We start from the raw sequence: 14,742 nt of genomic DNA, 5'->3' as shown, positions 1-14,742 counted from the left end.
ACTCACTCTCTCTGTTTCTCTCTGCTCACGAGCATAAACAGAATTAGGGAGGTTAGGAGGGTCGGAAACAACAGTTTTGACTCAACAGCCTTGGCTGGCTAGAGCTGCCACCCGCAGCAGGGACACCAAGGGCAAGACTCGGTGCTCACTAGATGCTTGCAAAAATACCCCGGCTCTGCAGGTATGTGGTACCACCTCCAGCACTGACTCAGAAATGCACGGTGGGCCAAGTCCCAGCCGAAAAATCATGTTCTCGGGGATTTGGGCTGGGTTTATAGCCAAGGCTTTCACACCACGGCGGTGAGGATGCTCACATGAGTGCAGCAGGACGTGGAGGGGGGGAAACGAAGCCAAGCAGAGGTGTGCGGAGATGCTTCCATCCCAGGAGGGAGGCACCGACAGCCACCTGGGTGGATATGGTGTCGGGGAGGACCAGAGCTGTTTGCATGCTCTTTAATTGCTTCCCTTTCCAAAATGAAGCCCAGGTCTTGTTTCAGCAGCCCGGGTGAGCAGGCATCGGGTCGAAAGACATCCCCGACTGCAGTCTGAAAGGATGAGGCTGCAGAGGGGAAGGCGAGCCGTGATGCTGGACTCCGTGAAGGGGCACAGAGCAAGCCCCTCCGCCTCCCCTTAAACCAGTGGGACACAGTTGCTCTCCACCTCTGTGATCAGTGGCTAAAGAGGGGACAAGGCGCAGGGGGACACTCTCAAGGCACCCCAAGCAGCACACCCCACAGGGACCACAGGCGGTAGATGCCACCCCAAGCTGTGCCAGCCCCCACACAGCCTCTGGCCAGAAACACTGACGCTGCCATACAACCAAGTTACTGCAACTTAACGAGCCCTCCTGCAGATGAGCGGCATTACCGCATCATCACACGGCATGCCCTTAGTCGCCGAGGTGAACCACACTTCGATGCTCCAGCAAGCGTATCTCCCCCCACCGCCCCATTCCCTGCTCCTCCAAGCCCATGCCAAAGGTAGCCATTTTTGCCCTCTTTTAGAAGGCGGCACTGGACTAAGAAGCCAAAGCTCACACATCCCGCATCAAAGCCAACTCGTCCCCCTGGGAGGAGAGCCCAGGCATCTCATTCCCAGGTTATTTGCTCCAGCCGCAGGCTCACACTTTCCCACCGGCAGATGCAGGGGGGGAAGGAGAGGCAGGAAGGAAACCCCCAGCTGAGACCGGGGGTGTTTATCTCACCTGCTAGAAGAGAAACACATCTTTAATTTTAAACATTGAGCATAAAAGCAGATCCCTCGAGGCTCATAAACATACCAGAAAGAGAGGGAGAGTAACATGGAGAAACTCTGGGGAAATAAACGGAGAATTCAATTTGGGAAGTTCCCATCCCTTGGTCAGAGTGGGAATCAGCTGGCACGGCCCACACAGGCGAGGTGCAGTTTTTGTGGGTTTGGGTCTTCTCAAAGTACTTCGCTCATTTCTTACAAAAACCATCACATGCCTCACGCCCCCATGAAACAAAGCGTGGTGGCGGTGAGCCCAACCCCATCCAGCATCTCCATCCAGGGGGGTAGAGGCTGCTCCCCTCCCTCTGCCAGGAGAGCTGCCAGCACAGAGCACACCACGGGAGCCCAGTGCGTGCATCCCCCAGCCCTCCAGCCGTGCCCACCACCCCCGAGGTCCCGCATCCTAACCTCCTCACCAGGGATGCTGAGCCTTTCTGCGTGGTTGTGTACATACCAGCCTCACTAAGACACCTGCTTTCCATAGCTAATTACAGACGCAGTCACCCTGGCCAAGACACAAGCCTATTTTTGGAAGCTTCTAAAAAAAAATAATTACATATATATATACACACACACACACGTACATCAAAACTGCATCATGTTTTTCCTCTGTGAATTTTTTCAGTTGCATTTTGCTCAACAGCTACTGGTTAACTTTTGACCGCCATCAACGGAAAGCAAAAAGCCAGGGGAACCAGGGAACAGCCAGGGGCTGACCCAGCCTCTGAGACCAGCAGACCTGCTGCCTTCACAGCTTCCAGGACTGCAAACTGCTCTACAGACCTCAAGCTTTCCCACGAGCACCCCTGCTAAGCCCAAAATCCACCCTCAGAAGGATTTTGATACATCTTCCAGTGAAAACTTAGCTTTAAGTCCTGGTTGGGAAGAGCATCACCAGTGACACGAGTTTGGTGGAGCTCAGGTTTTGGTAGGGGTTGCTGCTGGGAGGATTGGCAGGATGCGAGAGGGCTGAGGAGGACTTCTACAGGTGAGAAAAGCCCTGCTTTTCATACATGGATGCCATCTCTTTTGGGGTGGGAAATGGGACCCCAGTCCCACCCCGAAGGAGACAGCATCCATGTGTCTCCAGATCCCTTCTCCCTGAGCTTCACCAGAGAACAGCCAGAGCAAAATCATCCACACGTATATTTAACATCATCCCTTCACCCACCACTGCCCCAGCTCCCACCCATGCAGTTCCAGAGGCCTGTCGCATGTGGCAAGGACAATGAGTTGTCCCCAAAAAGGCAGGGAAGCCCCTTACCTCAGCAGCTGCCCAGCCCAGCAAGCAGCATTGCCAGCATTAAGCCTCCAGCTATGGCAGCACCAGGTTTGTTCTGCGGATGCCAGCACATAATTAAGATCTACGGGGCTCTGTCAATCACTGAGGGGAAAGAAATGGCAGGGGAACCTCTCCTGGGACACAGCAGAAGCCTACGCATTACTGATGCCACGGTGCCCGAGGGATGCTGGTGGGGTGACACAAATCCAATCCACCTCTGAAGCAAGCAGCCAGGCTCCTCGCCCTCCAAACTGCTTCTTCTCACCTGCTGTGCAAACCGTTACTCCCCCAAAGACAAGCCTGTGTTCTCCCAGTGCAGCATCACTCCTACCTCTTGCTACAAAGCGAACAGCCTCAGTTTACAGTCCCGTGGATACTGCAACCCAGGGTGGCCCTGGAGGCAATCGCTGTTGGGAAGAGCCGGTGCTGCATGCATGGAGATGGGGTGCTACAGCACCTCAGGTTTAGGATCTGCACCCCAAAGCAAGGGCTGGAGGAAGAGAGCATGTTTGCATGGCTCTCCTCGCTCCCAAGGAGAAGCCCTCCAGGACACAGATCCAGCACAAGGACAAGGCTCCTCTCCCCGCTCAGCCTGCCCTCGCCAAGCAGCATCCCCAAGACCAGCAGGGACAGAGGTCTCCAGGAGCAGTAGGAGATCAGCAGCAGGATGGCCAGAAGCCCTTTGCCTGGACCCATCTATTGTCAAACCCTCCTCTGGTGCCCAGTCCTGGGTGGCAATTCCCTGGCCCTGCCCCACCAGGGACACTGACCAACAGACGGATGGACGGACACACAGACACAGATACACACACACCCACACCCACACCCACATGGAGGGGCTGGGAGGGTAAAGGGACCTTCCCCCGGCTCCAGGCAAAGGGAGGAAAGGACCAGGGAAGGCAGATCCTGTAAAGAGCAAGCCCCCTCCTGCCCCAAAACACTCTCATTAACCCTTCCCCTCCCAGCCAAACCACAGAGCTTGGACCCACTGGCTCTCAGCCTGCACTGCAGCAGCATCGGGGAGCAGGATGGGAAAGCTGCACCCCAAGAGCACACACAGCCTGGGGAGCAGCAGGACACACACCCCTTTCCCCCAGACCATCGTTTCCCCTGTTCGTTCCCAAGGAGGGACCGCCCGGCAGGATGGAGCAGCATCCCCGCTACCCCAGATACAGCCATGCTAGCGGACAAATTGCTTCATTAAATGTCATCGCATTAAGCCAGTTTCATGAATTTAACATTGTCCCTGGACTATTGTTTGCCTGAAAATTAAATTATGGCAACAGTTGTTGTTTCAACGAGTCTGTCAGTTAGGGACGGGGCCAGAGGAGGGGATGCAGGCGCAGGCAGGTGATGCCATTTCAGCAGCAGGAGTCCACTGGGTGGGCAGCTCGGGTGAAGGTGGGAAACGCAGCCACGGCTTCTTTCACGGGGGAGGGAGAAGGGAAGAATTAAGCTAACGTGCTGTTTCAACCCAAGCCACCCGTGCCAGATATGGAGAGGCGAGCGAGGCTGCCCAGGAAGGGAAAGCTCTTTGGAGTGGATAAAGGCTCCAACCGGTCCCAGCAGCCACCAGCCAGCATGGCCGAGCATCATCCCGTACCCCTCCAGGCAGCACGGACCCTGGTTACATCCGCACGAGGAGCTCAGCACGGCAGTCTGGGGCTTTTTGATCTTTCCAGATTACAAAGCTTTGCCGCATACAGGAACACTCTGAAAAATTTCTCATTTATTCTTCCTTTTCCCTTGAGCAGCTCCTCTCTGCAGTATCAGAAACAAAGGTGACAACCTTTCACTTTGTAAAGAAAACCGTCAAGAGAAGCGGACTATAAATAGCACCCAAAACTGACCCGCATCCCCAGCCGAGGGGAATGAAATGAAGACGAGTGAACGAACAGCTTCAAGGTCAGAGAGACCTTTTTTTTTCCCTTTGTTCAAGGTCTGGTAATTTTTATCCACGCAGGAGAGCAATCCAAAATACATCATTAGGGTTGTAGCTAATAAAAACCACGCAGGCTTTTCTCAGCCTGCCGTTGTTTCCTTTGCCCGTACAGGGATTACGGCAGGAGGGAGATGCTTCCCCCAGTACTGGCTCTACCGGCATGACCCCTCCCTGCATCCCCTGCACCGAACGCCCTGGCCATGCCAGATCTGTCCCAGCACAGAGCGACCGACCAATGCTGCCCTCAAGAGCACAAAGCATGGCAAAATTAAAGCGCTATCACATTATCCTGCCTTTCTCTGCCAGACCACAGGGATGCTCCCCACCACCTCAGCCCGTCATCGGTCTGCAGAGAGCCAGCTCGTCACACGGCACTGGCTCTCTTCCTTCTCTCCAGCTGCTAAATGGCATTAAAAGAACTAAGCATCCATTAAATAAAACTTTCCCACTATTGCTTCCCATGTAGACAATTGCTCTCACTGCCATGGGGAGGTTTCGTGCCGGCGGCTGGCCCGTGGGCACACAGAGTGGGGAAGTGCCAGGATCAACTCTGGTACAGCATGGGCCACCCAGGGAAAGCACCCAGGGAAAGCACCCAGGGACCCCAAAATCCAGTGCCAAACCCCAAACAATGGCACTCCCCCTGCCCATCACGTCCCCCACTGCACCTCGCTGCAGCCCCGCTCTCCCCCTCCAGACTTGACCCAGTTGCAATGGCTAAGGAAAGGGAGAGAGGGGGTTATGGGGAAACTTCCCAGCTTGGAAGCAGCTGGGGAGGGTTCAGTAAGGTTTATTCAGTGCAAAGCCCTTTAACACCACTCCTCCAATCAGCCAAAAGTGAGATACAGGAACCTCAAGGGCACCCCAAAGGGCAGGAGAGAAAGAATGTGGGGCTGGTGTGCAGCACCCGGAGCTATTTTGAGCACTGGTGGTGGTAGGAGAGACAAAAGAGAAAGGCAAAATGGAGGAAAAAAAGTAAGAATGGGAAATGTTTCCATTCTGGGTAGAAAGGGAACAGAAAGTAGACACGGTACCTGCGGTCCATCCCATGGACTTGGGGCTCTGATCCTCCTCTTGCCCCTCCTGAGGTGCTCTGTCCCGCTAAACTGTCCCAGCTCTGCCCACCAGCCTCCTCCAATTCACCCTCAGCCACACAGCTGCGTCCAATTGAGGGATTAAAGCGAGAACCCATCAAACTCATTTCATCATGAAGCACCATCATGTAAAACGCTAAGCATTATCCTTATTGTGGTGGCCTAAGCCAGGATTAGCACACACAGCCCCAAGGCTGGGAGACGCCTTTCCTCAGCTGGGCAGCACATCTAAAACCCAGTGCCACAGCTCCGTCACTCTGATGAGCAGAGCTCCCAGGTATGTGCTCATCCACGAGGCACGGCAGGATTACCGGCACAGCCCTGATCCCCAGGTTTGTTTGCCCTGTATCACACAGGCTAAGTATGACCCAGGCAAGATGCAGGCTGAGCACTCCAGTCCCTCCCCGGGTGCTTCTTGGGTACTTGACGGGTCAGGGTTTAACTCCCGTCCCACACCCCACCACCCAACAAAGTCAGCCCCCAGGATAAACAGGGGCGCAGTCCCAGGGGTCTGCACCCTTGCGACCACCCAGCGCCTGCCCCGGCTCCTCCACCTCCATGTTTCACCCCACAATGCCAATCCCATGGGGCACCTTCCTGCTGCCTTCCCTGTTAGTACCAGCCTGCCATTAGTATCCGTTCTGCTCCATTTCAGAAAAGCCCATAACTAAAAAGGGCAGAGGATAATGGAGGCCAAACAGCAGCTCTTCCAGGCTGAGCACCATCCCCGCCTGGACCTGCAGTGGAGATGAATGACCCCCACATGTATCAAAGCCTCAGAGATGGGTGGTGGGCTCCAGCAGCTGGGGTCCACATCCTGCATCCCCAAGTGCCGCACCACACTTCCACCTCGCTCTTGATTTATGACAATTTTCCTCCCAGTCCAGAGGGGAGAAGCGGGGAGGTCAGCCCACAGGGACTGGGGGTGGCTGACCTTCCCCACTGTCACGTCTCTACCTGAGGCAGTGCTGGGACACATGGGGACCCAGACAACATCGTCCCTACCTGAGGCAGTGCTGGGACACTCGGGGACCCAGACAACATCGAAACCAGCTTGGCCCCTGCTGAGCACGCATCTTCCCTCCTCCAGCACCTTCCCTCCTCCAGCAGGCCAAGGGCTCAGGGCAAATTCCTCAGGCACCATTAAATCTGGGTTAATGGGGCTCCACAAAGGCGAGGCAGGACACCAGCACTGCCCCTTCCCACCCAGGGATACTCGCAGCCTAAGCCGCTGCCTTCCTGATGCGCTGCAGGGCTCCCAGCATCCTCCTCAGCTGCCTTTGGTGGGAGGCCGAGGCTATTCTCCCACCTGAAAAGCCAAAATTAGTCAGTGTTTGTGCCAGTGAATAGGCACAATGGCTCCAACAGGAGGGACCCAACAGAGCTGGGGCCTCCCAGCTCATTACCATCTCAATGGGGTGGCTTTTCACCCTGCCCTGTCTCTGCGGGGCCACTGCAGAGGTCCCCAGCAAGAGGCGAGGTCCAAAGCAAGAGTCGTGCTCCCGCTCTTCCCAGCAGAATAGGGGTCACAGCCCCACATTTGGCGGCAGAGAGATGCAGAAGAAAATGCTCAGCAGCTTCATGCTTCACCAACCAAACTAACCCTGCCAGCCAGAAGGGAAAACCCAGCACTCGCTGCCCGCGCTGCACACCCCCAGCAATGGGCAAGTCCACGCACCCCTTTTCCTAACACAGGCCCCTAGCGACTCTCGCCCGGAGGTTTACGGGGGCTCAGCGTCCCCACCAGCGACCCCAAAGCATCGCTCTTCCGCCTGGCTCTCCCAGCGCTGCTGAGCCACGGCCACCACTGCCTTACACGGCCCCGCAACAATGGGCAGGACAAGCGACGGCGTGCAGGCACAAACGCGCAGGCTCTTGCTTTTTCCTTTCCCAGCCCTATTTCCACCCTATTTCCAGGGTGGCAGCCCCTGCCAGGGCATGGCATGGTCTGCAGGGACCGGCTGCGAAGGCGATGCTGCTGTGTTTGGCTGACACAGACCCACCAGCTCCTGAGCGCACCCTGCGGAGCAGCACCGAGCCGGCTCAGGGGGCTGCTGAGGGGCGTTTTGCCCTCAAACCCCTTTTTCAAGGTGATTACAGAAGCCAGGTTCGCACCCAGCAGCCCTTTTGAAGACACGGGGTCTCGGGGATCCACCTCCATCCCTGAGCCTCCTCCAGCTTCTGCAACATGCTGCTCCCCAACAGTCACCTCACCCCGACACCGGCAAAGCCCGACAGCAACGCTGCCTTACCCGTCAGCAGCTCTGCGGCTGCCAGAGCCGGCTGATGGATGGGTGTTAGACAGCGTGCTGCCTGCGGGCGCCCGGTGCCGGAGCCAGGGAGAGGCGAGACGTGCACCGTCAGCACTTTTGGCGGGGAAGGTTGGAGCGGGGCTGGCTGCTGCTGCTGCCTCCCCGGCTGGCCGGGCGCCAGGCTCCCAGGCCTCGCTCACCTGCCGGCTTTGTGCAGAGAGCAGAACAGATGCGGGGGGGAACAGAAAAAAAAAAAAGAGGGTTATGGCTCGTGAGTCAAAAAGCCTAGGGCCATAGGGGGTGGAAGGAGTGGGGTTTGGGGGGAGGGAGCCCCCTGACACCTCGTCTCCTTCCCCAAGGCTGCGTGAGCACGCTGGAGCATCCCTCGGAGACCCAGGAGCGTGGAAACGTTCATCCCCATCCATCCCGCACGAGGCAGGAGCACAAACCCCAGCGGCATCCCCCTCCAGGAGTCACCCGAGGACGGAGCTGGCAGCTGCCTGCAGCCCCAGCCCCAGCCCCACCGCCCTGGCCAGTCCCCGAGGCCAACGGTTCACGATGAATTTCTAATTGTTTCCTCCAACAATGAGACATCCTGTTCGGAGCCGGGCGGCTCAACAAAGCCTGACGCCGGCGAGCGGGGCCCCTTCCTGCCGAGCAGGAACGGGGCGATGCCGAGCACTCCCCGCCACGAACGGGGGGGACGGGAAGGCTCCGCCACCCCCTCCCCACCACTCCATCCACTTAACACACCAGCTCTCCAGCCTCCACCTTGATTAAAACAGCTTAACGACTCCAGCGAGAGCTCTCGAGGGGGCAGGGAGCCTCCGAGAGGTATTTGATGGATTCACTTTGGCAACCGTCAGCTACCTTGTCATGCCAATAAAATTATTGCCATTGATTGGGGAGAGGCGCGGACGCATGCTCCAAGGAGCAGATCTCCCTCCCGGGGCTGGGCGCAGGCGCCCACGGGGGCTGTGTGCATGTGGGGAGGGGGCGAGGGGTCCCCAGGGGATGGGATGGGGACGGAGCGGGAGAGGGCACAGAGAAGAGGCAGGAGGAACAAAAGGCCCTTGTGCCGGGCGGCCAGCTGGAGAAAGGCAACCACATGGGCAGGAGAGGATTTCCAGGGGCTGCGCCGGGGTTGATGCTCGGCGAGTCCTCAAGGGTCACTGGCTGACACCGCCAGGGCAGGCTTCATGCCCCAAATCTACCCCCTCCCCAAAAAAGCCCACCGAGACGCAGGCAGTAAGTAGGGTAGCCGGCAGCAGGGTCACGAGGGAGGGCCGAGCCCTCCCGCGCACTCCAGGAGCCGGATTTCACGCGCCGAGACACAAAGGGCCCCTTTTTAGCCGGAGCCACTTACCCTGAGCACTAAGCAGAGCGACCCACGGGGACGGGGACCAGCAGAGTGGGCAGGGAGCCTGACGGCTTCTCCTTCCAGCTCACGTGGACCACGATCAGGTCATGCATCATACCCAAGAGGCCAACACATGGGGGCTTTCGTGATAGGAACAGAGGCAGCAGGCAATGGGGAAATTCCCCAAAAGCTCCCAGTCAGCAGCTCCCCCTCCCCACAGCACCTATTTTTGGGTCGTACTGCCCAGACACACCAAGGGTTGTGAACGCACTGAAACATCCTTCTCCAAAGCTTTGAGAGAACCCTACTCAAAGGAGGTGCCTCCATGGGCTGCCAAATCTGGTTCCCCGAAGCACCCCCATCTCCCTGCTCTCAGCAGGACAGGGGGCTGCAGGGGACCCCCTCAACCCTCCCCAGGATAGGGGAGGAGCACCACGTCCCATTGTGTAGGGATGGGGATGACCCACTTAGCATGAAGAGTTTATTTATTATTACTATTAAAGTGGAGAAGCCAAAGAAGCCAGATGTGGGGCCAGTTCAGCTTTCCACGGGAGAGAATAAACAAGCTGCAGCAAGCGCGAGCCCCAGGGGGGAGCAGATTCCCGACGGAGACATGTCCTGATGCGTTCACGCCTGAGGCGAGCCAGTTTCAGGACAGGGCAGGGAGCTGCAGGGATTCCGGTGGTGACTGGGCAATCCTCAAAAAAATGAGAGCTCGGCTGGCTGCAAGGCATGTGTAGTCTGATGCTATCCTGGCTGGGATGCACTGGCTGCACGGTCCCACGACCATGACCGCCTTAGGGATCGCCAGCGCCTGGATCCCAGGTAGTGCTGGATATCTCCCGCGGGGCTGTGGCAGCAGGGACAGCTCGCAGCCTCCTTGCTCTGCAGCCTCCTTGCTCTGCAGCAGCTGGGGGACAGCAGTGGGCAAGGAGCCATCAGCTGCTTTGAGGCAGGAGCTCAGTTCACCCCCCCAAAAATAACCAGGCGGCACCCAAAACTGGGTCAACCCACAAGGGCCACTCCAGAGCTCAGGGGAGCCCTAAGGCGGTGCCTTGTTTGCATAACGAGGAGCAGATGGCAAGCTAACGAGGGCAGCCTGGTCTCTGCGCTGCACCTCCCAGGATGCCCCACTGCCCTGGCTTCGAGCAGCCAGCCCAGCACAGTGCAGTTACTGGGATGGGGTTGCACCATCAGCACCCTCCCTCCAGCATCGTCCTTCTTCCCTCTACTCCATACAACACACTTCAAGCACACCCAAAATCAAGTCCCTGGCACAAGCAGGTTAAGAGGTGACTACGGGTGCAGTGTCAGACGTGCCTTTCCAGCATGTGATTGAGCACTCCCGTCGCAATTACACACGCAGCTTTCTGTCCACCCAAAAAATAAGACAGACAACCTGGGAAAATGAAAACCGCCCAATAAAAAGATTGTCAAGCGAGGACAGGTGGTTTCCAAGAAAAACCCAAGCATTAGAAAACAAGCCTCACTTCCCTCGTGCAAATATCCCCTGGACCTCCCTGCTCCGGCACGCTCACGGCTCACGTCCCCATGTCACTTCCCCATCCGCAGCACCCTCAGACCGCAGAGTGCAAGGCCGGGTCCCCAGCACACCGGCTCAGGACCGCGGAGGAAGTGGCTCACCGCCAGCCCCAGCAGCGTGAGGAGTCATCCCCGCATTGCTCACCCGGGGAAGCGGCAGGAATTCCCCAAGCGCCCCAGTCCCATGACTGCTGGCATGGAGGTCAGCGAGCACGCGGGGCCGAGGGCTTTCCAAGCCTGGCCTCTCCACGTAATTTGGGGCCAGCCAAAGATAACCGCCTGCCTGGTAACCCTGCGGGGACAAGCTGAGAGGGGGCTGCCATGGGCTTCGCTGCTGCGACCCGCTCAGCATCCCAGGGGTCTTCTACCTCCATCCCCTCTGGTGCCTCCCCATCCCAGCCCGCAGCCGGTTTTGCAAATCTGACATTGCTTGCAATATCCTTCCACACACCCCCCCCCGAAATTAGGGTCTCCCTGCAGCTGTGGCGGCAGCAGGTGCTGCCCAGCACCCCGGCCTCGCGGCGGCAACTGTTGGCAGCAGGGCTGGGGAGAGGCTGCAGGGCAGCCAGAGGCTCGCGTGGCTTTTTTGGGGGGGGACAAAGGAAGGCTCTGTCTGCACACAACAGCCTGGACAAATGCTGGGCATGGGAGCTGCCATCCAAGGAAAATCCAGACGCAGCAGTCACTCTGCCCTGACCTTACCCTGGCCCAGATGGTGAGATTGGTGCTCCCTCAGCAGAGCAGCATCCATTACAGGGCTCCTGGGGATGAGGAGGGGAGCACCCAGCTGTCGGTGCAGCCCTCTCTCCCCAAAGGAGATGCCAGGGAGTGCTGGCAAGGGCAGGGGGGACCAGCAGGAGGGCAGAGAAGCCACCAGGCTGTGCCAAGCCTAACACAGGTGCTTGCCAAGGGGATGGTGAGAAACGCCGGCGCCTTAAAAGCAAATGGATCGCAACCGCTGCTGAGGGATGCGCCCCTCCTACACCCTCTGCCTGGGGGAGCCACCTTGGGCCACGCTCGGCCGTACCCCTGCCAGGCGTCCCATCCCCTGGCTGGGGACATGTCAGCACCACTCGGGGACAGGTCGGCAGCCCCCCTCTCGCACTCCCCAGGCAGGGGGGAGCTCTCCCCTCCCTCCAGCCCTGCCGGCAGCCAGGCAGCAGGATCAGGTAGCTGCTGAGGCAGCGTTTTGCCAGGCTGGCCAGGCAGGGGCTGCTGCAGAAAGGCTGGGCTGCCCACCCCAAGGTCACAGCAGGGGATGAGCAGGGGCGACCTGGCAGCACAGGGCTTGGAGCCTGCAAAGTGCTCCCACACTGCCATCGGGGAGCTCTGTGACCCCAGGGGTTTTGGGGGCTTCGAGCAGGACGAGCCTACAAAACCTGCCCGGCGTCCCAGTGCTGGGACAGGACTGAGACCCACCTCTTCGTTCCCCATGGACCTCCTGCTCCGTGTCCTTGTGCCCTACAGGGCCAGAGAGCCAGACCAACTCTTTGGGGCACCGAGTTTAGAAACCAGCAAAAAAAGAGATGGGGAAAGCCCTGCAGGAGAGGAAGATGCTCAATCCACACCTGGGCTCCAAGTCCTGGCCTCAGCCATGACTTTGTAGGATGCAGCCTGCACCCCAGCCAGGCACCCACCCTAGGTCACCACTTGCAAGTGGCTCTGAAGGTGCAAAGACCAGAGAAAAACCAAAAAAAGGAGAGAGAAGAAAAAACAAATCCGCTGTGTAAAAAGCAACTGTCAGCCCCTCTCGATAAATAAGGAACTAGAGGTGTAACACTGTCCCTGTGGCTTTGTGAACCCTCCTCCCACACGTTCCTTCCTTCCCATACCCATTTAAAAACCCCCATCTGGAGCCCAGCAGCAGGAGGAGCCGCCAGCAACGCGACACCAGTCCCTGCGGATCCCTCATCGATCCGGAAGGGAGGACGAGCTGCCTCCGTCAGCTCCCCGCAGCCCCGCTCAGCCCTGGCGCCGCCATGCCCCCGCCGAGGACCGCAGAAAGCCAGGCGGAGGATGTGGGGCTGGAGAGGACCGCCAGCATCCTGCCCCCCACCCCAACACATGCTGCCCACGTCCCCCCTGCCCCTAAACATGCTGCTAATAGGCAGGGCCACAGGCAGGTCAGGGGTCCAGGGGGAACATGGGCAGGGCGAGCAGGACATACGAGGACTGTTGCCTGCAATGGCACTCTGCTCCTGCCTCCTGCCTCCTCCAGGGCACCCTGACCAGCACAGATCAGAAGCAGCGGCAAAAATGCAGGGTGCTGGAGCACCTCGCAAGCCACAAAGCAACGGGCCGGACCCCCCAGCCAAGCCCTGGTCCTCCTGCCCCTGGCAGGGCCCATACCAAGACCTTCGCACTGCCTTTCCCTGGCTGAGGATGCAGTTAATGCAAGCTGTGTTTATACAGGGCATGTAGAGCTGTAATTATAGGCACGATGTTATGATAACAGGAAATCCGTGCCCTGTGGAGATGCAGGCAGAGAAAGGCACACACGGAGCTATTTGCTAACTGCCACCAACAAGCAGCCTTTTGTGCCGTGGCGGGGTACGGGGAGAAAAGTCTCCCCGGCGCCGGGCTGGAGCCATCAGCACCCACCTCCGCCCACTCTGCCCAGGTCAATGGCAAAGCCACACAGACCCGGACAGACAGAGCCCGCCCTGTGGCAGCTACAGGGCAAACCCAACCGCCCTGAGACACAACGAGATGGGCTCTCATCCACCAGTGGCCAGGACTCAACTTCCCTAGGTTATAACCCTTCCAAAAGACAGAGGTTTTGTAAATTCTGTGGGCAGACAGGAGCAAGGGGAAATTGCCCCTCACTGGCCCTTTGCATGTTACCCCCAATATATCAAGTCATGCTACAGTGGAGGCACAGCCCTACCTGTACCCCCAAAGGGCCAGTGAGGTGAGCGGCCATCCCTCCCCATCAGCATCAGTGAGGGCTTTCCTACCTTTTTGATCTTCCCGCTCCGCGTGCCCGCAAAGACGACGGTTTGTCCTCTGTAGTCGTAGGCAGCCACCGAGGTCATCCCATCCTCCTTATCCACAAAGAGCGGGGTCCCCTCAATGGTGACGGTCCCACCCAGCGGCTGGTTAAAATCCTGACCACAGAAATTGTCGTCGATCTGCAGTGGCTGTCAGAAGAAAACAGAGGAGAGATGAGCTTTTTGTCAATGCCTTGACATGCCGGACCTCCCAGATGGCCATCAGCCATCTCCCACCTCCACCCCATCAGCTATAGCACCTTTGGCAGCCCCATCCCTTGCCCCTCCTGTCCCACCCATCCCACCTCACCAGCCAAGGGAAGGGATGAGCCAACACTTCCCTAAAATTCCCTACGCGCTGATGTAAGGCACTTGGGACACATCCAAGGCACGCAGCCCCTCTCTGCATCTGAACAAGCTTTGCAGACCAAAACCAAGGCTCTCAGTCCTCTGTATCTTACAGAGCAGCACTTAGAAACCCAGCAGGAGCCAGCGCAGCATCCCTGCTCCCTCCATCCCTGCCGCTACCATCGTAGACATGTGGGATGCTGGCACGAGCTCCCCAGCACACACACACACCCCCCTCTCCTCCTCACCCCGGCACTAGCTTCAAAAAGAAAACGGCTTGGCAGGAAAGCAGGAGGGGCTGAATCCTGCGCCCCAGTCTTCCCCCAGAGACAAAACACTTCCCAGCCAAGGCCATGCCAAGACAAACGGGTCAGGGCTTCTGACAGAGCCTCACTTCACATAGCAGAGCCTCCAGCAAACACGCTACCCACCTGCCAGCCCTGTTCCTCCTCCCGCAGGAACGTCTTCGGGAAATCCCCGCATTTTTTTCATGCTGCCTTGCCCCAGACGAGGCGCCTGGCTCAGCCAGCTGCCTCCTCTGTTCAGCGCTCGCCCACGGGTCTGGGAGAAGCTTTTGCAAGCTCTGCCTGGGCAGAGGCAGAGGCAGGGCTGCACCGGCCTCAGGGCTGCGACGGCAGGGACTTGCAGCAAGGACGGTCGCGCCGATGGACAAGGCAAAGC

The 14,742-nt window shown here is 58.3% G+C and overlaps 1 protein-coding gene across 4 annotated transcripts in view; it reads right to left on the bottom strand.

Moving 5' to 3' along the window:
* PLXNA1 (plexin A1) overlaps positions 1 to 14,742 on the bottom strand; it is a 125,948-nt gene that overhangs the window by 88,990 nt on the left and 22,216 nt on the right. For all 4 annotated transcript variants that reach the window (XM_052777117.1, XM_052777116.1, XM_052777120.1 and 1 more), the window contains exon 3: positions 13,681 to 13,863. In XM_052777117.1, the coding sequence (XP_052633077.1) occupies positions 13,681 to 13,863 (183 nt within the window). The remainder of the gene's footprint in view (positions 1 to 13,680; positions 13,864 to 14,742) is intronic.

This window comes from Harpia harpyja, chromosome Z (assembly GCF_026419915.1).
Source record: "Harpia harpyja isolate bHarHar1 chromosome Z, bHarHar1 primary haplotype, whole genome shotgun sequence".
Taxonomy (NCBI): domain Eukaryota; kingdom Metazoa; phylum Chordata; class Aves; order Accipitriformes; family Accipitridae; genus Harpia; species Harpia harpyja.
This window is presented reverse-complemented; position numbering and strand designations above follow the sequence as displayed.